Below are 26,179 nucleotides of genomic sequence, written 5' to 3' on the forward strand. Positions count from 1 at the left end.
GTGAACTGTCACATCAGTGCCACGTGGCATAAGTTGCACAGTCAGCAACTGCCACGTGGCAAAACCCATGTCATATCTTCAAAAATGTGGGGCCATGGACCTTTTTCAAACAAAAAAAAAATTACAGGGATATTTTTCAAACTTTTTTTTTTACAAGGACGAAAATCATATTTAAGCCATTAGTATATCCCTCTCAATCACGGCTTTCTAGTGACTTCCACATAAAATAAAAACATTTTCTAGTATAGCTTGTTCTCCATTTGTAGCATATGTAACATACTCCCTCCATTTCTTTTCTTTTGATATTTTAGTTCTTAGCACAAATTTTAAGGAGTAATTAAAGTATATAAATATTTGTGTATTTTTGATTAAAATATCCTTATTTATCATTAAATTCACATGTGATAAACCAAAGGTCACAACTATTTTAATAGTTTAAGGTGTTTTCCAATAAAGATAAACTTGAGAAAACAATAATAAATTCACTACAACATCTAATGTTTTGGAATACATTTGAATTTCTAAATCATCAAAAGAAAAGAAATGGAGGGAGTACAGTTTAATTTACATGATCAATTGTTAATGAGCTTGCAATAAATATAAAAACTATATGAGACACTTGAACTCAATTGCTTAACAAGAAGATTAAAGGGATGGAGATTGTCTTCATTTGAAAAGGTTAAGAAGACTCTGATACTGATCTAGTGGGAGATGAATGTAATGGTTTTGGTGGCATTTCCAGTGAATTCATTGTAACTTCTAACATTTCAATCACTTTACTCATTGTAGGTCTATCACTTGGAAATGTTTGAATGCACCATAAACCCACAATAGTCATTCTCCTTGCAATCTCATCTTCTTCTGTATCCATAACCCCATCAGGTCTCAGATTAGTGCCAAGCTCTAGCCTATTGTATACCCAATGTGGAAAGTATATCTCACTAGTGTGACTTGCATCAGCAATGATGTTTTTCCTCCCTCCAACCATTTCTAGCAACATCATTCCATAACTATAAACATCAGATTTGTGTGAAACTCCTCCAAAATGTCTATTCCACACTTCTGGAGCTACATATCCCATTGTCCCTCTTTGATCTGACATTGAAATAATGCTCTCTTGTTTTGGACAGAGTTTTGCAAGTCCAAAATCTGAAATCTTTGGACATAAGTTTTCATCTAAAAGAATGTTATGTGGTTTTATGTCAAAATGTAAAATTCGAGTGGTACATCCTCTATGCAAGTACTCTAGCCCACGAGCTATCCCTTTTGCAATTTGATACAAATTCTCCCAACTCAAAGATGCAATTGTTTCAGGTCCCTTATTGTAAATAAATTTGTCAAGAGAACCATTTGACATAAATTCGTATATGAGTGCTTTTTTTGTGCCTTCAAAACAAAATCCAAGAAGGGTAACAACGTTAACATGTGAGGTTCTAGAAATACTAGAAACCTCATTAATAAATTCTTCACCGTTTCCTTTGGATGGATTCAATATCTTTATAGCAACGTGACAACCATTGAATAACTTTCCTTTGTACACAACACCAAAGCCTCCTTGACCAAGTTTAACCTTGAAAGAGTTTGTCATTTTCTTTATTTCAGAAAATTTATATCTTTTCTGCAATAAAGCTCCATGGTCTTTTAAAAATGCTTCAATATTGTTATCATTCTTGGTTCTAAACCGAAACCTTCCCTGTCGTATTGATGACTTGCTTCTAAGACAATAAATAATGATGCACATTATCAATACAACCATAACTGGACTTACAACACCTGTATTTAAGGAAAATTTATTAATTACGTGCTGATGGAAGAAACTAAGCTGAATAAATAAAGTTTATTTTAAGAGGAATAAATAAGACTTATATTTTCTTTTCTTATGCATGTAGTTATTTGGTGTGTCAGTTATCTCCTTCTAACTCTTGATTATAAATGTCTTGGCAAAGTTGAGCATAGAATCTCGGTTAGAATTCACAAACATTAATGTTCTCAAAGACATGCTAAAATATAAATCATTTTAGGTTAAAAATATGGAAGACACGTGATTTAAGATTGATTATCTAGTATTATTTATTTATTTTTGTTTAAAAAGTATGTAAGTGAAACTCACACATTAAGTATAAGGTGTTAATTACTTAACAAAAAGTATTAATTAAAGATTGATAACGTTTAAACTGAAGTTTCATATATTACCTATAATGACTTTCCTTTTCATTTGCCAATTAGAGTGACTACCTGCAAATAATCATAAGCTCAAAGAGCAAAATGAGTGACTAATTTAATAATAATTTTATAGACAAATAGTCTTATAGATTACAAAATTTATGATCAAAGAGGTAGAAGGGTGAAGTACATACTAGTTGTAGCACGATGAATTTCTTGAGTAAGATTTGATAAAGGATTAGGCGATAAGAATGTTGGTGATGGTGTTGGTGCTGGTGTCGGAGATACGGTAGTTGAGCTATTGGAGAAATTCTTAGGTAAAGTCGAAGCTAACAGATCACCTTTAAAAGCAACCAATCACAAAATTTCAAATAATTTATTCATTAATAAAATACAAAATGAAAAATTATGTTTTAACCTAATTTACAAGATAAACTTCAATTCAAATTAGAAAACAACGAAATGAGATAATTAAATTAAAAAGATGATCAATAATGTTTGAAAGCTTAATTTGAAAAAGTTATGAATGAATGATTCCATGTCAAAGAATTATTTAGGAACAATTTTTTTTAGCTAGGTGAAACTTCATATGAACGTTTATATATATATATATATATATATATATATATATATATATATATATATATATATATATATATATAATACAGCTATTTTTACAGTTATTTTTTACTGATATAATCTTTTTAGCTAGGTGAAAAAGAGTCGCTGGACCATGCAAGAGGGACCCTTGAACAAAAATGTTTAATCTTTTGTCCAATATACAGTGAATCTAAATGTATACTCCTAAGTCAAAGTCATGTAGTCAACAAATCTCATCATGTGAAGCATCCGACAAATAGTGGGTATCACGTGAATTTAAAAGTTAATTTGGACAAGAACAATGCATATTTGGACAAGAACAATGCATAGTTCCATATATTCACTCATCAAATTGTTTGTAATATTTACAAATTCCCTAAAAAAAATTTGTTTGTGATATTTACTTTAACAGCAATCTTTTTGTACTACTATTATTTTTTATTGAATGAAATTTTTATGTCATATTTTTTTTATCAATGAGAAAAAAACATCCTATAATAAAAAACAAGGGTTAACAGTACTTTACCCTCTGTAATATAGGTCATTTCCAATTTTCCATCCTGTAAAATTTTTTTTTTTGATTTCGTTCTTGTAATTTGAAGATTTTTTGATTTTAGACCTTCATGAAAATTTTTGCCCCCTATAATTTGAGGAAATTTCGGTTTCCCCATGCAATTTGAGCAAATTTTGGTTTACTCCTGTTAATTTGAGAAAATTTCGATTTACCTTCTGTTATATCATCGATAAACCGGAAATGTCGTATATTACATGGTAAAACACTATTAACCCTAAAAACAACTATGTGGATGATTTTTTTTATTGAAATTAGAACTATAATAAGGTAAAAGAGATAAGTAGTAGTACCACAGTCCACAAATTCATAATCCACCAAAAGGTAACCTTGAGCATTGCCATCCCCAGATGTGTCAAGCAGGTCAAAGACATCCATATCCAAGTCAAGCCCTCCATTGCTACACTCATCTACAATTCTTACTGTTTGGGTGGTCGGAGTTATTGATTTTTGTTGCACTGCCGAATTCCCACCATCTTGGTTTGTCACCTGCAATTAGGAGTGGCAAAATCAATAAAATCTTTGGTTTGAATTGAACCACCGGAGTTCAACATTCACTCGGGACGAAGTCGATCAATACTAAGTGAATGACTAATTCAACCATCAAAATTATAGTCAATTATGTACTTTCTACGTGAAACTAACAATATTTTAAATATTTTTTTCACATTGATTGCCCTTAAGGTCCGGATTTAACACGTAAAGTTCAAATATTAGTTGTTTTCTTGGATTGCTCCTAAAGTTCACCTGATAGAAAATATAACCAAATACTAGTTGTTTTTGCATTTTAAATATGTTACATAGTCGAAGAGATTCAATTCCACCTCGAGATAGTTAAAAAAATGTATTGTTTTTTAAGAGAAAGTTCTTACAAAGAAAAAATACAGTTTAGGTGGATGTAACCTACAAAGACATTTTAGGGCGTGGATATTTGAACCCGCGTTATGTGTGAGATTCTCTACAAACGATTTGACAAAAATAAAATAAGAAGTAAAGTGCTAACATTATACATATATACATACATTTAAGCACTTGCCACAAGCAGATTTGCCAACAGGACCAACAGGTCCACAAAAGGCAGCCCAACCATATTTGCTTCGCCATGACAATGGTTTGTTACCATCTTGAGCTGCACAGAACACACCTGATGTGTTCAAGTTCCACTTGTTTCCTATACCTTGTTTAGTTTGTGTTAAATTGAAAGACTGATATGTAGCAGTCACATTGTTTGCACTTTGAGCTGAGGCCAATGCTAGAACACAAAATATCAACACCAAATCCAAAACGAAAAGTTGCTTCAACATAGTTTTGAAACTACAAAAAAGAGAAACTAGCAAGTGGTGTGTTGTAATAGTAGCTAGCATAGAAGTTTTAGTTATATGCGAAGAGGAAAACATGAAACCGTGTCTTTACATGTGGTTAAAGAAGTTACCAAGAAGTGGTGTTGGAATAGTGGTGTGTGAGTCAAGGTGGACTAAGTCAAATGCCCAATTATTAATTAGGTTTAATTGCACTTTTGACCCCCTATTTTTTTTAAAGTTGCGATTTTGGCCCCCTAACTAATTAAAATACAAAATAGCCCCTATGTATTGAATCTTTGGCAATTTTGGCATCCAATGCCACTTTTGACTTAGTCTTCGCTGACGTGGCACCCACAATAGTCGACACGTGGCACCTCACTTAAGTAATGTGGGTGCCACGTCAACGAAGACTAAGTCAAAAGTGGTCTTCGGGGCCAAAAATGCCAAAGATCCAATACATAGGGGACTGTTTTGTATTTTAATTAGTTAGAGGGCCAAAATCGCAACTTTTGAAAAGATAGGGGGTTAAAAGTGCAATTAAGCATATTAATTAAAGTTTGTAGGTAAAAAGAGAGTAACTATCTGATTTTGAGTTTGGTGACTTTCATGATTTTGTTTTTATCTCTTTCCTAATTTTAATAATTCTCTTGCATCAAAATAATTTAATTTAATCACACGTCTATCATTCTTTCTCATCTAAAATACACTAAAGTCATCAAAGTCACCAAATTGCACAATTACTTTAGTATACAATGAAACCATAATTTGTATAAGTGCATTTTTTTTTTTTACCTACACATTCAAAAAATATCTAGTGTCAAATAAGTATACAATGAACGTCATAAATTAAAAAAAAACAATCACATATGATAAGATGGAGATGCAATATCTAGTGTCAAAGTTCGAAGAGTACAAATATGTTTATTTCACAAGAACACAATATGAGAGTGCTATTATTCAAGACATATTTTGGGCTCATCTCGAATCGATTAAGTTGTTTAACAATTTTCCAACAGTTTTGATCCTTGACTCCACCAATAAAATAGACTTGTACAGGATGCCATTGTTTGTGATAATTGAGGTCACCTCAACCGATATGACAAATTCGATTGCTTTTGCATTTCTGACGGCTAAAAAGGAGAACATACCTTGGGTTTTCTAGATGTTGCGTCAACTTCTTAACTCAAAGAAAGATATGCCTCGATTCCTATTCATTATATGCCAAAATTCATGAGACCATTTATTAGGAAAATTTTGGATGTTAAAGGCAATGAAAATTGTGGGTTTCGGGCTATAGCTGAGTACATGTGTTTGATGAAAGAAAGTCATGTTATGGTTCACATAACACTTATTCAAGAGGTGAAAGAACATAGGAGAGACTATATTCAGATATATTTTAGTGATGATCGTTTTAACTATATCTTGAATGGATTGCATCATCTCGAAAATAGTAGTGGTATTGTACTTGAAGATAAGTGGTTTACGGTGCCGGATATGGGTGGCATCATTGCAACCTATTACAATATGGTTGTGGTGGAGTTGACAAATCTTGAAATTGGAATTTCAGAGACATTTTTCTCAATTAGAGGCAGGCCACCGCTTAACCCTTAAACCCACATCATGTTTCTTGGATTAATCTCAAATCATTTTGTTCTTTTTTTTTTTTTTTTGAAAGAATGATGTCCACTACCTCCATCATCTACGGAGCGGAAACTACAAGAGTGAAGAGGCATCATCATGGTAATTTAAATTTTGGATCAACAAACCTGGTTCTGAGACCTCATGATCATTGAAAAGAGACACAAACTGTCATGACTAAAAAATGAGTCAAATTGAAACAATCCAATTTTGTGTGATACTACTGAAAAAGAAAATGAAGAATTTGAAGTTATTGCGGAAGATGAAGATGATTCAATTCCGTTAGATGGAATATGAAACTTTTTTATTGGTGTTCATCTTTTTTTTTTTTTCCGATATCACACCGACATATTTTTATGGTAGATAACGTAATTCCATTTTTTGTGTTCAATATATTACTAACATTTTATAAATTATATAAATATATTATGTGGTGGACAAAACACCAACAATTTTCTTTGTTATTAATGTTCCGCATTTAATATAAATATATGTCTATGTTTTGGCAAATTTATACTTTACCTTTCATTTTGTTTTATTCTTATATTTGATATTTCATAAAATTTTGTGAAGTTCAACATATCTAAAGATGCTCAGATTAAAGCTCATGTTTGATACTCTACTTTGAAGAAGACAATTAAAGTTTTTTTTAACTCCGACTGACACAATGGATGAGTTGAAGTCACAACCTAACAAATAATTTGTTTATCTTGGTGAAAATCATACTACATCTCGTGTATTTGTACATGTACCGTGTGTAGATTTGAGGGCGGATAAAGATGAAGACGCGTGGAAAACGACTCATCGGGTTATTCGTGACGATAGCGACATAGATTTTTATGTTTAGGTCTATGGTTGAAAATATTATGTTATATCTCTATGTTCGTTCAAACTGCAGCTGCTCAGACTGTTGGTAGAGATTTTTATTTGTGTATCGTTGTGTAATGTGTTGTCTAATGTTGCACTTTTGTTGAATTTCAATCATCCGTATAATGTTCACGTAATGTTGAATTGATTTAATGTTAATGAATCTTGAAAAATTATGTAACGTTATTGTTTATGACTTAGTATAGTGTGTGTCCTCTGGAATTGTCGTTCTTAATTACATGTCATAACAGACTAGAATTGACTTGGTTTTGTAATGTAGAATGCATTGTATGTGTAACACCCCGTTTTCCCAATATACAAAATTTCATAAACAATTATCAGAGTAACAACCATAAACGGGATATCACATAGAAACGTAATCCAAAAACAGTTAAATAATAATTTAACCTTCACAATATCTTTAACATAGCAGCGGAATATTTAATTCAAAAATCATAAATCAGTTTGGCACGTAGGCCCCATCAAAATAGTTCATATTCCATGACATAATAAAAATAACATATTATCCACGTAAGAGAATGAAGCATGTTATAGCATATAACCCCATCCCGTTACGTATCAGAGCGACCTAGACGACACAGTGAAGGCAAGGCCACTCACGACGGCAACTGCACACTAAGCACGATTGTTGTACCCTGATTTTGGACCTAAAAATACTCATTCAAATTTATTTTCTGATACTGATATTTGTCAATTTGCTGTTGTTTTACTCCGAACCTTTACTCTTGTAACACCCCGTTTTCCCAACATAAAAATTTCGCATAAATAATCAGAGTTTTTCAACATAAACGGAATGTCACATTCTTTTCTTAAAATCATAAACTGAATAAATAACTATTTATCCTTTAAAATTCAAATACAAGATCTTTAATACTTCGCAGCGGAATTTATTTCAATAACTAAAACAGTCTTTGGCACGAAGGCCTCTTCATAAATGTCTCATACAAATCCAATCTAAAAACATAGTCATAAATCTTCAAAAACAATACGTAAGGAATAGAAAAACAATAACAAAGTTCCCATCCCGTTACGTATCAGAGCACCTAAGACACATGAGAAGGAAAGCTCACACGACATCAACTATTCTTGGTTACCTGTTAGTTACCCATGGTGGGCAAACAGAAGGGGTGAGATTTCACAAACAATAATATTAAGCATATAATTCATCAATTACATTTAACAACATAAGCATCATCAATCATATTTAACAACTCATAGACAACATCATGTAATCATCATAATATTCATCATAGATAATAATATATCATAATTCACTTCTTTAATAGTTCATATAAAGAATCACAGCTTTAAACAATTTCATGATTTAACAACTTAACAACTCGACAACTTGATAACTTGACAACTTAACCTCTTGACTATGCAACTTAATCTTCTAATCATGCATGTGGTACCAATCTTTGAGCGTAAATAGGCTCCAGGGCATCAAGCCCTCAACTTTATTTGAGCGTAAAAAGGCTCCCAGGGCATCAAGCCCTCAACTTAATCGAGCAAAGGCTCCAGGGCATCAAGCCCCCAACAATGAAATGCTAATGCATGGACTCGACCTCTTAACATGTTAAATCGACAACCTCTTATATAATCCAATAATTTGGAACTTCATCATCTTAATCAACTTAGACCGACTCATGCAGCTTAGTTAAATAACAACAGCAACACAACAGTATACAAAAACAGCATGACATAATAATATCAAATGCAAGTCAACAACGTCTCAATTATTCACATATAATTCAAGTAATGCATATACAATTATATCACAGTATAACAACATCAAATAATAATCAACATCTTAAAACATCATATATACATATAACACTTCATCAATCATGGACAATATCGTATTCACAACATATACATTCATATACTAATTCATCAATCATAATCAATTATTCACTGTGACCTACGTTCAGTAATTTGACCATAACTCAAATTCTATAAATCGTTTTGAAGTCAAACCAACGGCATTAGAAAACTAACATTTATACCTACAACTTTCGTGTTTACACCTAAGACCAATTCTGTACCAATCAATACCAGTTTTCATTTCAAATTCGGACAAAGCTGTGCTGAAATTCATAAAAATTCACTGAGACCTACTTTGAGTATTTTCATCATAACTCCTAAACCAAAAATCATTTTCAAGTCAAACCGACGCCAATGGAAAGATAACAAAATTATCTACAACTTTCATTTTTACACCAAAACCCAGTTCAAAACGGAAACGTGTGAAAAAGACGCAAGAACATGGAACAGAAGATGCTGTCACTGTGCAGCTCTCGGGAAAAACCAATTTTTCACCCAAAAATCCCAATTTTGACTTCCCAATGCCCAAATTTGATTCCAAAATTTGTCTAAACATTTATAAAGATCAAAAGAGACTCAAATCATATAAAACTTGACCAAAAACATTATTTTAGAAAATCATCAATTAACCACTTTTAACCCTAATTCTCAAATTCTCAAAAACGAAAACCTACAACATGTTAAATCCAATTTTCAGAATCAATGACTTAAGATTATTGAATGTTAGTCCCACCCTTACCTTATAGATGAAAATCGCAGCACTCCTAGGTCTTCCCCCTCCTCTCAGCTTTTTCTCCCTTTTCTCCAAAATTGATCGTAAGTTATGTTTTTTCTAAGCTAGGTTTCTCCTATTTATAATCTTTTTTTTTTCTATTTTATCTTATTTCTCTTTCTCCCCCAAAACTCTCTAAAATCTCATAACAAACTCTCAACTCAATCTTATTTCTATTTTCAAATCTTAATCTATTAAATAACAACATAAGCCACTTAATAAATCACATAATCAAATAAATATATTTTAAACTTTTCTTAATAAATTTTAGACTCAATTAAATAATTAAATAAATCTAATAATTCAAAGAGGGCGTTACAACTCTCTTTGCATCTGCATATTTTTTACTATCTCTGTCTCGAAGTGTGTTCAATCGTGATTTTCTTGCGTAAGACTATCCAAAGCGTCTTTCTTGCATTACAAGTCATTTGAAAACTCTCTGAATCATTGCATTACTTTTCTTGCATTTTATTTCAAATATTTTCAAAAATCATACAAAAGGGTATTTTGGTCATTTCCTGCAGTGGAACCAATTTTAGCCCTTGTGATTGTCTCCTCCGAGTCTTTTCAACTTGCTTTACAAATCATTGTGGAGTCTTTGTTCAAAAGTCATTTCGAAATTGCATCTGAGTCAATTTGAGTCAGTTTAGTCCCTAGGGGCATTTTTGTCTTTTCCTGTCAAAATTTCAGTTTCTCTTTACATTTTGTCCAATTTGCCAATTTTAGTCCAATTTTATTTTAATTGCATTTTAGTCCCTAAACAGATCCCAAAATTGCATTTTTGTCCAATACTCTTTTTTTTATTTTTTTTATTTGCATTTTTTTAGTTTTTTTTTTTTGCAGATTAGTCCTCATATTAACTTTTTTGCAGATTAGTCCTTAAGTCCAAAACAGTCCAGGTGTCAATTTTCCATTGGGTCTCCAATACACATGGCAGCCTATAAATAGTAAATGTGTCAGATCCATCACAATCAGTCAAAAAAAATCAGAATCAATCACAATCACTCTCAAACAGAATCTTTTTCTCTCTCTCATCCATAACAGAATCAAAACAGAAAAAAGCTGAGAAAAGAGGAAGAACACCAAGAACACTTCATTACCAAAATCAACAGATCTAAACCGGATCTGCTCAGAATCATCCCCAACCACCACAAAATCAACAAATCCGAACCGGATTCACTCAAAACCACCGCGAATCATCACATCAACACCAAATCGTACCGGATTTTCGAGCAGAAACCACATCAACGGAGGCAATAGCGCGCGCGCGAAAGAGAAGAGGAGAGATTCGAAGTTTTCCGGATATCTTTTTTCTCCGTTCTACGACAGAGGTAACGCGTTTCTCCTTCCTTTCTAAGCCATTTCCGCGCGTTCTTGCTTGAAATTGCATGTGAAAAGTTTGTTACGGATTTGTAGATCTAGGCTTTTGTGTTCGGATTTTGAGAACTTTGAGGCCGGATTCAGACTCTAGAGAGAAAAGGATATCTAGATCCGTAGTTTTTTTTCAAAAAAAGTGTGAAAAATTTTCAAAGAAAAAATGTAGATCTAGTCCGAATCGCTCCGTTCTCGCTAAAACTAACGCCGGATTTGTGTAGAGGAGGTGGTGACGGAACTTTTGATGTAAAAATTTTGAAAGAAAATTAAGTTTGAATTTTCCGGCGCGGTGGCGCCGCCGCCGGAAACCGGCCGGCCGCCGCGCCGGAACCACCACCTCCACTTTCTTCTCCGGCAGGACTTTTAGAGAGAAGGGAGAGCTTCTCTCTCTAAGTGTGACTTAGAGAGAGAAGAAGAAGAAGTTTATGTGATTTTTTGTGTGAAATTCCTTTTTATACTACTCTGTTCCCACGCGCGCGCGTGCGTACTCTTGCTGTGTTCCCTCGCTCTGTGAACCATCAGATCTGGATTGTTCCAAGATCTGATGGCTGCTGTGTGTTTGATTTTGAATCCTGTGTGTGACTTTTTGTGTGGAATATGGTATATCTTCTGTTTGAACCGTTAGATCTTTGATCTAACGGTCACTGTGCTTCCTGCATTTTACACTATCTTTTGTGCTTTTTTTGGACCCTTGGATCTTTGATCCAGTGGCTGTGATGTGATCTTAGGAGTTAGATCTGGACCTCTGGATTCATCCAACGGTCCAGATTAAATCCTGCTGAGCCTCTTTTTAATTGCTTTTTAATTGTGTGTTTTAAATATTTTTTTTTTTACACTTTCTTGGCATTTTATGCTTCTAAAAATGTTTCCCTATCATTTTAATTTTTCCTCTAAGTGTTAGAATTTATTTGCTTATTTTTGCATTTATTTTCTTTACTTTGTTCTTTTAATTCTTGCTCATTAAATTCCATATATGTTCTTGATGCATTTTTTACATATTGTGATATTTTTGCATGTGAAATAATGTGTGAAAATATCTCTAGGAATATGATATAATGCTTGGCTTGTGTGTACTCTTATGATCCTCACATTGTAGCTTAAATTCAAACCTTTCAAAAATGGCTATAATGAGGGAATTATATGTCATATGCATGTATGAGTGTTATACCTAAATTCTAGGTGTATTTTTACTATTTTGTTTCATTGCATTATTTTCTTTCTCTTGTGCTATTCAATTCTATATTGCTTGCATTTTTTTTTTTATTATCATTTTGTACTTGTGTTACTAACTCTTATGTTTCATATCTCACTCATTCCATAAGCACCTAATCTTTGTACCCTCATTGCTCCTAGTTTAGGTTTTCTTTTTGTATTCATTTCTATGCCAATTGGTTTGTAATAAATTTAGTTAGTTTAGTTTAGTTTACATTTTTGCAAGACCATAGCATGTATCTAGGACTCAATGTAAAGGACTATGGACACTATAAGTGATGTACACCGACACAAGCACCGACACATGCACACACCCCACATGGATATTCTAGATGCATGATTAGGGAATGTATGTTTAGATGTATGCTTAGGTTTTATAATGCTTAGACAAAAATCATTTTCCCAAAGAAATGTGAATAACCTCACTTGAAAACCTTTTTCCAAAAAATAGGAGTCAAAACTCCTCATTTTCCTTTTATTTTCTTAAGTAAAAATCTTAATGAATTTTAACCATACTTAGACTTTACTTTGCAAAATAACTAATTCCACCTCACATTTTCCAAATCTCATGCCCTTGAGGCCTCTCATCTCTATTCTTCAAAATCTCTTTTCAAACTTAAAATCAACCAACAAAAACAAAAACTATTTTTTGAGAATGAACTACGATCGGTTTTGATCCCTTAAAAGGGTACGTAGGCAATGAGTCAAAACTCCTCCAAGCCGAAATAAAATCAAATTCTACTTCTTCTCACCCCCATTCTTCACTAATCACACCTTCATTTTTTTTCAAATAGTCAATAAAAATAAAGCGTAGAAATAAACTTAGGAGAACGGTTCTTATGGAATACCATAATCGCTCCGGGTGCCTAACACCTTCCCGTAGCGAAAACGACCCCCGAATTCGGAAACTCAAGGGTTTTTCTCCTTTTACCCTTCCCAAGAAAAAAAGAGATATCAACGGTCAAAAGGTTCAAGTCCAATTAATGGCTTGGCACCCAAAAACCATGATAACAACGATCACCTGCAAGTTACCCATACGAAGGGCAACATTTTCAAGCAGAAGGGGTGAGATTTCATAATACAATAACATTAATCAATGTAATTGAGAATCATAAATTAACAACATAATCATTCCATTATTAACTTTGCATAATTGCTAAACAGTTATCACGTAATCGTATGTCCAATAATTAGGAATATCATAACATATCAAATAACATTTATCACGTAATCACATATTCAATCATTATCAACAAGGCATCTTAATCATGACAATTGACAATGCTCTTAGACTCCTTATATGCATGTGGTACCAATCGTCATCATAAGTATTAATATACTTTAATCGTGCGGAGGACAAAGCTCCTATAAAACGTGCGGAGGACAAAGCTCCTAATATTCGTGGTGAGGACTAAGCTCAATGATATGCTATGCATGGACACTTATGAACAAAACACGTAATCATCTTAATCAACATGCATCCAATAATTTGGAGCTAAACCTTATCATATACATATGCACTTAGTTAAATAACGGAAGCAGCATAAACAAGTCACACATCAAGATGATATCATTATATCAATAGCACATAAATTGCATTATTATCAAACCTTCATATCTTGCATGAATATACAATACATTAGTTCATACTCAATTAATATCAATATAATCTTAAACAACTCTACAGGCTGCATTAAACGTCATCACTAGGTCTCAATACCAATTAGGGGTTCACTCTTGATCAACACATGCGACACAGATCGCACAAACACTCAAGCAACTACATTCTGGTTGTACTCGCGAGGCGAGAGTACTTACTCGCCATGGCGAGTAATACTAATCTCCCAAACTGATGTTGTTCTGGGTTCAATCCTGTCCTAAAATCATTCCTAATCTCTCTAGGTATGTTTAGGAACTTATAGGCACTCAAGGTCTAACTAAAAAGGTCGAAACACGAAATATGACATGCTCTCTGCCTAAGCTCGCGAGGCGAGGAAAGGTTGCTCGCCATGGCGAGTTGCACCAGACAACTCGCGAGGCGAAGGGGAAAGGCTCGCGTGGCGAGCGATGAATCTTCATCACTCGCGAGGCGACTATCATAGCTCGCTGTGGCGAGCGATGAATGTCGCTACGGCCAGGCTTCCTAAAATCACAAAAATCCGACGTTTCACATGGTTCTAAGCTTGGTTTTGATTCCAGAATTCATCCTAAACATATTCTAAGGTTACAGGACAATTCTTACATCAATCTAAACAAGTTTTACCGTTTATTCTCAATTTTTAGGGTTTTGACCTAATTCCAAAACTTCTCTAAATCAATCCTAACTTTGTCAACTAATCATCAGAATTACAGAGGTTAATGCTACTGAGTTATTAGTCCCACCCTTACCTGGTTATGAAGAAAATCGCAGCCCTCTTGGTCTCTTGCTCCTCTCTAAGCTTTTTCTCCCTTTTCCAAAAGTTTTCACGTACAATCAGTTTTTCTAACAATTAGGTCTTCTCTATTTATATCTCTTCCTAATTACTTATCTTATCTCAATTTCTCCCCCAAAACTATCTAAAATATCAAAACAGCCCTCAACTAAATATTTTATATTATTTTCAAATCTTTATTCTATTTATCAATAAAATAAATCTCATATCATAATCAAATCCTCCAAAACTCATAACTTATCACGTCATCAATCATATCATCAAAACATATCAAAATCATGCATATATTATATAATTATAATATAATTGCCTAAACTCGATTAAATAACTATTAAACGAAAGTGGGCGTTACAGTATGCATTACTAATTTAACTTACTAGGATCTCTTTTTTTAAATTAACTTATTCGAAACAACTTATTTTTGCAAAACAACTTATTAGGATCTCTTTTTTCAAAATAACTTATTCAAAACAACTAATTTATGCAAAACAACTTAATAGGATCTCTTTTTAAAAAGATAGCCTATTCAAAACAACTTATTTATGAAAAAGAGCTTATTAGGATCTCTTTTTTCAAAACAACTTATTTATGCAAAAACAGCTTATTAAGTTCTCTTTTTTCAAAATAACTTATTCGAAACAGCTAGTTTATGCAAAACGGCTTATTATGATCTATTTGTTAAAAAACAGCTTATTCAAAACAGCTTATTTATGCAAAACAGCTTATGCATAAATAAGTTGTTTTTTACAAAGAGATCCTAATAAGGTGTTTTGCATAAATAATTTGTTTTGAATAAGTTGTTTTGAAAAAGAGATCCTAATAAGATGTTTTGCATAAATAAGCTGTTTTGAATAAGTTATTTTGAAAAAAGAGATCCTAATAAGCTGTTTGGCATAAATAAGTTGTTTTTTAAAAAAGAGATCGTAATAAGCTATTTTGTATTAGATAAGTGATTTTGAATAAGCTGTTTTAAATTTGGATTTTCCTTTATAAAACATGGTTTTAAAAATCAATTTTGAAAGAGAAATAGCTGGTTTTTAATCCTGATATTAAAATAATCCGGATATTTTTTTTAAACCAAACCATATCCATTTATAATCCGATTTTGTAAAAATTATATCCAAAACCGTTTACATAACCGGTTTACAATAAAATATGGTCTTGGTTAGGAATCCAAAACCATATAAGTGGTTTATATATGGATATGGTTTGGTCGGTCAAAATATCCAACCATGCACACCCCTAACTATAAGTAGAGATGAAAGCAGTGACGGAGCCATGAATTTTATAGAGCCTGGGCAAAAAAATTATCGCAAAACGTTACTTCCTTCCTGTGAATAATTTCACATTTTCTACGGATAATTTCAAATTTTCTGAGGATATATCTTTCCTGCGGATCCTAAAATCCTAAGGTATTACCCCATCACTCTACGCACATATAAGGGCTCAAAGCCGAAACAACTCATAAACACCTCTTTTTTTCATCATTTTTTTTTTTTTAATCTTTTCTCTTTTTATTTTGTGTTCGCTTGAACAGAGACTAACATCACCCACACTAAAGTTCCACATCCACCTACCCACAAGAAAAAACCTCCCTACATCGATCAAAGTTGCCAACGCAGCAAGAAGAAACCATCATAAACCATCTATCTAAAATCAAATTCATAGCAAAAGATACTAGGAACACAGAAACATGAAGCACAAAAAGAATATGCAAGGCAGCACCGAAACAGAAACAAAAACATCACAAAAACTGCCAATGCAAAGCACCAAAAGAAGAGGGGCATCACATATATAATAGTAGACAAGTTAAAATATTAGATCACCTAAAAAAAAAATTCGATGCTATTATTTTTGGAGAATATGAATATTTTAATCATATACCTAATATTTTCATTACACATATTAAGGATATGACTTAATCACGACTTACTAGTTACTTCCACATAAGATAAAATCATTTTCTAGTATAGCTTGTTCTCCATTTGTAGCATACGCAGCAACCAACTTCTAAATGATTTAAGATGATAACATTATGAATTGTTCATGACTTTGCATAAGTATAAAAACTATTCGAGACATACACTTGAACCTAATTTCTTCACAAGATGATTAAAAGGGTGGAGAGTGTCTTCATTTGAAGAGGTTATCAACTTTGATTAAAAGATATATAACAATTATACTTACCCTCAAATATTAAGACTTAAAAGACTCTGATATTGACCTAGTAGGTGAAGAAAGATATGGTTTAGGTGGTATTTCAAGTAAATTCATGTTAACTTCTAACATTTCAATCACTTTACTCATTGTAGGTCTATCACTTGGAAATGTTTGAATGCACCATAAACCCACAATTGTCATTCTCCTTGCAATCTCGTCTTCTTCTGTATCCATAACCCCATCAGGTCTCAGATTAGTGCCAAGCTCTAGCCTATTGTATACCCAATGTGGAAAGTATATCTCACTAGTGTGACTTGCATCAGCAATAATGTTTTTCCTCCCACCAACCATTTCCAGCAACATCATTCCATAACTATAAACATCAGATTTGTGTGAAACTCCTCCAAAATGTCTATTCCACACTTCTGGAGCTACATATCCCATTGTCCCTCTTTGATCTGTCATCGAAATAATGCTCTCTTTTTTTGGACAGAGTTTTGCAAGTCCAAAATCTGAAATTTTTGGACATAAATTCTCATCTAAAAGAATGTTATGTGGTTTTATGTCGAAATGTAAAATTCTTGTGGTACATCCTCTATGCAAGTACTCTAGTCCACGGGCTATCCCTTTTGCAATTTGATACAAATTATCCCAACTCAAAGATGTAATTCTCTCTGGTCCCTTGTTGTAGATAAATTTGTCAAGAGAACCATTTGACATAAATTCATATATAAGTGCTTTTTTTTTGCCTTCAAAACAAAATCCAAGAAGGGTGACAACATTAACATGTGAGGTTCTAGTAATACTAGAAACTTCATTAATAAATTCTTCACCGTTTCCTTTGGATGAATTCAATATCTTTATAGCAACATCACAACCATTGAGTAACTTTCCTTTGTACACAACACCAAAACCCCCTTGACCAAGTTTAACCTTGAAAGAGTCTGTCATTTTCTTTAGTTCTGAATATTTATATCTTTTCTGCAATAGAGCTCCATGATCTTTTAAAAATGCTTCAATATTTGTATCATTCTTAGTTCTAAATTGAAATTTTCCTTGCCATATTGATAATTTGCATCCAAAAAAATAGAGAATGAAGTAGATTAAGAATACGCTCACAGCTGCACTTACACCACCTGATAAAGAGAATTGATTAATTATGTGTTGATGGATGAAACTAAACTGAATAAATAAATAAATATATTTTCGTTTTCTTATGTAGTTATTTGGTGTGCAATAACCTCCTTCTAATGCTTAATCATAATACACTTTTTTTTTTTTTGACAAATAATCATAATACTCTGAAATAGTTGTACTAAGAATCTTGGTTAGAATATTTACAAACATTAATGTCATCGAAGACATGTTAAAATGTAAATAATCATTTTAGGTTAAAAAATTGAAGATACGTGATTTAAGATTGATTATCTAGTATTCTTTATTTATTTTTGTTTTAAAATGTCTATCAGAAACTCACACACATTAAGTGTAAAGTGCATAGTCGTAGTATTATAATCCACCTCACTCTCTCAGCTAATCAAATCTCCCTGCAACTTTTTATCCTCCTATTATACATGCGGAATTAACTACCTAGTACCTTGTTGTTATTTCTTTGCAAATGTATTAGTTAAAGATTGACAATAATGATCAAAGTGAAGTTTGATATATTACCTATAATGAGATTCCCTTTCCAGTTAGAGTGACTGCTACCTGCAAGAAATCATAAGCATAAAGAGCAAGAGGAGTTGGTATATATGTTGCTTTAATAATAATTTGATAGACAAATAGTCTCATAGATTACAAAATTTATGATGAAGGAGGTAGAATTTGATATTATAACTCTCTTCAAACTGAGTTCATTTCCTATTTCCATTTCCATTAAAAACAGAAAATGATATTGAAAATATGTTTGTTTATAATATTGAAAACATTTTCCTTAAAAACATTTCTGCTATATGAACATTCCTGAAAATATCCATGTTAAAAGAGTTACCAACACAAAAAGTTTTTTTTAGGGACAATTATTTTAAGCTATATGAACATTCCTTAAAAAAGGTTTATTTTATTTTATTTTATTTTATTTTTACAAAATTACAAGTTTTGAACAAAATGTATAATCTTTGGTGTAATCTATGTGAAAGTCAACTAGTCAACAAATCTCAATTTTGAAGCATCCGACAAATAGTGGGTACCACAGATTTTAAAAGCTAAAAAAAAAGTTGGATGAGAATAATGCAAAGTTCCATATATTCACTCATTAAATTATTTGTAATATTTGCTTTAACAACAATCTTTTTGTATTGAATGAAATTTATTATGTCATTCTTTATGAAAGTCATTCTCAAAATAATATGATCAACTTTAATTTTACTCTTAATAATAGAGATCCTTTTTTCTATGTGAGACCCTTAAAAATAATATTGATGATTCTATAGAAAAGAATGTTATAGTAAATTTACCTAGATCTCTTCCTCATTTCTTAATATTGGCATGTCAATGAGAATCAAAACATCATATAACCATAAACTATGTTGATGATTTCTTTTATAGAAATTAAAACTAGAATATAATCAACTTATAATAGGGTAAAAGAGATAATTAGTAGTACCACAATCCACAAATTCATAATCCACCACGAGGTAACCTTGAGACATCCCGTAACCACTGGTGTCAAACCTTTTAAAGACATCTATATCCAATTCAAGCCCTCCACTGCTACAGTTATCAACAATTCTTACTCTTTCGACGAGCTCAGTCAGAAAAATTTTTGGCGAGGGATTGTCCTAGAAAAAATATATATTGCGTAGACCATCAACATTGGCAGAGTTTAAAATATTACGTAAAGAGAGAAATGTCGTTTTAAATTGAAAATAAAATTGTTATATTAATACAAAGCAAATTGAAAATAGTAATTCAAAATAAAAAAAGAAATATGCTTTTGCAACATTCGAGCTAACAACACCAAGCAATTTTCCAAGCAATTTTTTTTTTAAACCTTCATTACCGCCAGAACAGAAGCAACTGTGCAACTGTTAGCTTATTGCTAATTTACACCTTAGTGTTTTTAAATAGGTATAAATTAGTGGTCCTTATATATATATATATATATATATATATATATATATATATATATAATTTATACGATATTATAAAGAAAACAACCCTTGCAACTCTTTTGGGTTGAGTTTCCCTAAAAAAAAAAATTCTTTTGGGTTAACTTTTTTTCTTTCAAAAAATACTCTCAATTTTCAATACAAATAACACATATAACAAACAAATAAAAATAAATTTAAATATTAAAAAATATAACAAACACAATATAAATAAATATGTCTGATGCAGCCTGCAAATAAATAGGGGGCAGATATTTGAACTCGTGATGTATGAGATTCCAACCAGACTATTTGACATAGAGAAAATAAGAACTAAACTGCAAACATTATACATACATATGATACATCTAAGCACTTGCCACAAGCAGCTTTGCCAACAGGACCAACAGGTCCACAAAAAGCAGTCAAACCATATTTGCTTGGCCATGAAAATGATTTGTTTCCATCCTGAGCTGCACATAATACACCTGATGTGTTCAAGTTCGAAGAATTGAAAGAGCGATATTTAGCCTCTACAAACCTTGCACTTTGAGCTGAGGCCAATGCTAGAACACAAAATATCAACACCAAATCCAGAAGGAAAATTTGCTTGAACATAGTTTTGAAACTACAAAAGAGAGAAACTACCAAGTGGTGTGTTACTTGGAAGAAGTAGAAGTAGGTAGCATAGAAGTTTTAGTTTATAGGCAAAGGAAAAGCATGAACCCGTGTTTTTAAAGGTGGTGAGATTTGTGTGAGTCAAGGTACACTAAGCCAAATGCAAAAATATTATAATTAAAGTTTGGTAACTAAAAACAAGATTAAATTTGGATAATAGTGTCTACATTTTTTGTAAAATATGTCTATAAATATCAATTTGACATGATTTAATTGAAAACATTTGTAAAAAAAGTTTTATACTATTGATGCATAAAAATTAATCTCATCAAAAGAATAACACTATATCAGTCGCATATTTTGTATATAATAATATATATGTTTTCTTTAAAAAAAAATTGACATGTCTAATAATTAGTTCTTTCAAAAAAAAATGTCTAATAATTAGTTTTTATCTTCCAAAAAAAAATTAATATGTGGTATCAAATATATAAAGAAAAACAATAAATTTATCTCATAATTAAAAATTATGTTTATTTATATTAAGTGCAAATTTTTCCTAAAAGAGGTCGTAACTAGAAACAGATGCAATATTTTTTTTTCTTCAAAGTTCAATCAACATAAATCAAATATTTCAAATAGGGCGTTACAGATCAATTATTTAAAAAGTTTGTATCAAATTAATTACATCCAAAAAATTGTTGATCCTTAGAGATATTTGTCTTAATTAAAAAATAATAACGTCTAGAATTTTCATGATTTATAAACATGAAAAAATAAACTCCTTAATTATTTGATCAAAGGTTTATTTCATGGCATTCTTAAATTTTTCTCGAAAAAAAGAGTTCTATCTACTCTTTTGTGAAAATGATTAAATGAGCTTTAACTATATTACTCAATTAATATTTTTTTTATTAATTACCATTTACATTACAACATATATGGTGTTGTGATGGATAAATTAAATATGTTAATCAAGATTATTACTTCCCTCAACAACAAAAAAATATTGCTATTGATTACCGTCCAATAAACAACTGGTCATAGCTTTCTTTGTCAACTACATAATGAAAAATAATTTTTTAAAGAAATTATTGAAATAAAATCATAACAAATTATAAACGAATATACAATTTACCGAAGAAAAGAGGACATGAGATTGCTGGTGAAACTTGGGCGTTGCCATTTGATAGTGTGTGTGCATGATGTTTATTTTTGATTTCGACTAAACTGACTTTAAATATGCAGAAAATGATAAACTCAATTATGAACTAATAGTAAAAAGCATTAAAATGATAAGTAATTTATTAACTAATTTCATCAATATTATATTCCTTTGTTCCATTTTTCAGTCCGATTACATATAAATCATACCAAAAAACTACACAATCCTTCTTTGTATAAGAGACATAAAATAGTGACTCATCATAGTAAAAAATTTATCTATATTCTTTTCTAAGAACGACTAATTTCTTTGGAATCTCAAAGTTTGTCATAATGTCATCTTTTTTCCCCTGGGCTCTCGTGTGAAGAATATGTTGTCTTGAACTCAACCATCATATAATCGGTTTCATCTATAAAATAGTATCTCCATATTCTTATTTTTTTGTGCTTGTTCGTGATTTCTTGATTCAATACCTTGTATGCATAGCAACCGCAAAAGTAAAAAAAAAACTATATTATTCATTTATAAACCATCCATAAATTTAAATAGAATAATAACGAAAACAAAAAAGCATAATAATGTCATAAAAGCATAAGGAAAAAATAAAATAAGTCACATGAAAAAAAAAATAAAGGAGAGATGAATAATTTTTTTATAGGAGAGACGAAGAAACTACTTTTTATGTGAACATTTGATTCATCAAAATCGCAGCATGAAGGAAATATTACTCTTGGAACATTGATATCAATGAAAAAAAATATGAAGAAAAAAGAATAAAAAAACTAAACAATCTTTGTCTGAACATTTTATTCATCAAAGCCACAACATAAAGAAAATATAAATTTTGGAGCATTGATATCAAAGTTAAAAAAGAAGAAGAACAAAGAATAAAAAAACAGAGGATAACAGTTGTGAATTGTGATGTGAAATTATGCCAATCCATATTTCTAATTTATAGACTTGTTTCACACCGTAATTTGGTATGATAACCATTATTTTTTTAACATTCATAAAAAACAATTGTTCTATGCAGGGTATTCATTTACAAAATTATTTGGTCATGAATTAATTTTAATGTCCATAAATTGTTTTAATAACCATTAAAAGCGTATCATAAAAAAGTCTCCTATTCTAAGTTTTTTTTTTTTTTTGTAGGAAATCTCCTATGCTAAGTTAGAGGTGATTTTGACATATATATATATGTAATATAATCATTTAAAATAGAAGTCGTTTTTTTCTTCTGATTATGTGTTTTTTTTTTATTATTATAATATATGTAATGATCCAAGCATAAACAATTAAAATTTTGGTCTGTGATAATAATGAATATTTTCTCAATAAATGTTTCATTAAAAAAAAAATTATTAATAGTTTATTTTCATTATTGTTTTCAGATTATAGTAATATTTAAGTTTGACCCAATTTTTTAATAATATTACAACATATGAACTTCTTTTTTTTTTTTAACGAAAATATAACATATGCTATTTTTTAAGAACGAAAATACAAAATACAATGAAGTGTATCATTTGGTTTTGTTACATTTAATTTCAAACACAAAATAATTTGGATATAAATAGATTCGTGTGTATATGTGTGTGAAAAGAAAAAATTCAATTAAAATAATTGTTAAGATATATTATATATTTAATATTCCATGAATATATAGCAACACATCAAATTAGAATAATTTTATAAAACTCAAATGCAAATAAATTAATAGCATTAAATGTCAAATTCATGAGAATGCTTGGTTTACTTCATAATGCCACATGTCATGAGCAAGCTTGAATGATTTATAACTAGCTTAGAAACCCGTGCCAAGCACGGGCTAGAATTTCGTGATATTTAAAATATTAAGTAAAGATTTGATATCATTCTCATTTGTCTGGTTGTTCTCTGTGTAATGGGTCAATCCATGCCAGTGTTGGCTCCCTCGTAAGGGCTAACAATGGTATCATAGCTCAGATCGACTATGTGGAAAAGCAGAATTGGTTTATGGTGGTAGATCTCATATGCAGAGAGTCTCGTACTTGAGGGAGAAATGTTAACGTGTCAAGTGTGAGTTAAAGTCACATTGGATGTAAGAGTAGATGTTGAGTAACATATAAGTGTTATGATCCATATACCTAATTTCATAAGGTTTGGGTGAAGATGTGTTGTCAAACTCACGTGTATTGTTCTCTTTGTTTAATGTGATTATCAAACTCGATGCAGAATCTCCCGAAAGTCACAAATAATTTGTCTTTTAATTTTTTGATGTCGTTTGTTTGCATTTTTTATCTTAAAATTTAGTTTTTAAATGTCATTGTTTTTCATCTGAATTTTTTCATTCAACCTCTATTAATTTAAATTCATCAACTTTTGAACTTTGGCGGCAAGTGGCAATGGAAAATTGCAGACGTGTTATGTTAAGTTCACAAAATACATGTTTATTAGACATTAAAAATTATGTGGCATTTCTTAATTGAATCAATTTTTTTAGTAAAATAATTACCCAAAAATCTCCAACTCCCTTAACAAACTCATAAAATCACCGATAACTCACACTACTCTCTATACTCTCACAAACTTAACGCACAATAATTATTTTTCCCTTATCTTCTCTCATGTTCAAATTCCTTTTTCAAATCCGTTACTTTTCCTTCTAATTTCCTTTTTTTCTTCACATAAAAGAAAGGAATATAAAACTCTCTTCATGAAACAATCACCAACCAACCTTCTGGAACATGGTGTTCCTCCGCTTGACCTTATTTTACTATGTCACATGATTACGAACACGAATAGTTGCCCAGTTGGTTAAGAAATATTAGTGTGTCTAGTGTGAGTCAAAGTTCTATGTTAGGATGGGATATATGGTAAATTTTAAACAATATATAAGTGAGATGACATATATATCTGATGTCTTAAGGTTTAGGACAAAAATTTGATATCAGTCAGACATGTGTGGTTTTTCTTAGTCGAATATGGTGATCAAACTTAGACTATGATCCCTCGAAGGTTTCAAAATTAGGATGAAGTGTTATGTCAACTTTTGGATGTCATTTGTTATGCTGAATTGACAAAATACATTATAGTGTAGGGAGAGAATATTATGATGTATTGAGCATCAGTTAAAACCAAACATTGGATAAAATAGTGGAGGTTGATTAACAAATAAGTGGAAAAAAAATCGTATGTAAGCATTAAAATTTGGGATGACGATGTAGTCGCATTCGCACTTTTGTGGTTGTTCCTTCTCCAATGTGTCGATCCACATAAATGTTGGCTCCAACAAAAAGTATAACGATGATATGATATCCCGATTCAAAATTGTGGGGGAGCAACTCTTGGTGGGGGAACACAGATACTGTGTCAAGTGTGAGTAAAAATTTCACATTATATGCAAGAGTAATATTGAGAAACATATAGTGAGGTGGTCCGTATATCTAATGTCTTAAGATTTTCAGTGAAAGATTGATATCCATTTCACTTGTGTGGTTGGTCTTAGTCCAATTAAGTGCATTCTACCCATTAAAGTTACACGTTGGGTGCATGTGTATATTGTGATAATATAGATGTGATTATCCAACCCAGTTTAGCCATCCCTCATCCCCCTAAAAGTCTCAATATTTTGATGAGTAGTTTTCTTCGTTTTTGAATGTCATTTACTTAATTCTTTTATCTTATATTTTAATTTTTAGATGTCATTTCTTTTGATCTTATTTGGCTCTGTCTCTTTATTACACATGCATGCAGAGAGTTTCACGCTTAAGGGAGAGATGTTAATGTGTCAAATGTGAGTTAAAGATTTACATTAGATGCAAATATAGATGTTGAGCAACATATAGTAAGATGACCATAATACCTAATGCTTTAAGGTCTTGGTTAAATATTGGGGTGTCAATCTCACTTATATGGTTTCTCTTAGCCTAAATGTGATTATCTAACCCACTTTAACCCCATGGGAAATCTCAACATCATGATGAACTATTTGTTTTTCGTTTTTAGATGTTATCTACTTAGTTATTTCATCTTGAATTTTAGTATTTAGATGTCATTTCAAATTCATTCACTTTAGTGTTTTGTGGGATATGACATTGGCAAAATATACATGTTATATTGAGCTAACAAAATACATGTTTATTAAACATTTTAAGTGAAGATGTGGTATAAATCTCATTTGTGTGGTTGCTTTTATCATAATGTGATAATTCAACCCAGTGTAGGCTCCCATCTGAAAGTCCAAACACTATGATGAACAAATTTTTGTTAGTGTTTTCATGTCATCTTTTTAATTTCTTATCCTAAAATTTAGTTTTTTTGCTATCATTTTCTTTCATGCAATTTTTTTATTCGACCTCTATCATTTTAAATTTCAATACATTTG

At 31.3% G+C, this 26,179-nt stretch overlaps 1 protein-coding gene across 2 annotated transcripts in view; it reads right to left on the reverse strand.

Annotated features, from left to right (window-relative positions):
- Positions 1-500: 500 nt before the first annotated feature.
- LOC25496836 (PR5-like receptor kinase) overlaps positions 501-26,179 on the reverse strand; it is a 42,141-nt gene continuing 16,462 nt past the window's right edge. Inside the window, exons 1-5 of one of the 2 annotated variants that reach the window (XM_024786237.2) lie at positions 4,357-4,739; positions 3,628-3,823; positions 2,358-2,504; positions 2,194-2,235; positions 501-1,773 (exon numbers count right to left, since the gene is read on the reverse strand). In XM_024786237.2, the coding sequence (XP_024642005.1) occupies positions 680-1,773; positions 2,194-2,235; positions 2,358-2,504; positions 3,628-3,823; positions 4,357-4,731 (1,854 nt within the window). In that variant the 5' untranslated portion in view covers positions 4,732-4,739 and the 3' untranslated portion in view covers positions 501-679. Of the gene's footprint in view, positions 1,774-2,193; positions 2,236-2,357; positions 2,505-3,627; positions 3,824-4,356; positions 4,740-26,179 lie in introns of those variants that run through there. The other variant, XM_024786238.2, reaches the window with a different exon arrangement.

The sequence above is a fragment of the Medicago truncatula genome, chromosome 6 (assembly GCF_003473485.1).
Source record: "Medicago truncatula cultivar Jemalong A17 chromosome 6, MtrunA17r5.0-ANR, whole genome shotgun sequence".
Taxonomy (NCBI): domain Eukaryota; kingdom Viridiplantae; phylum Streptophyta; class Magnoliopsida; order Fabales; family Fabaceae; genus Medicago; species Medicago truncatula.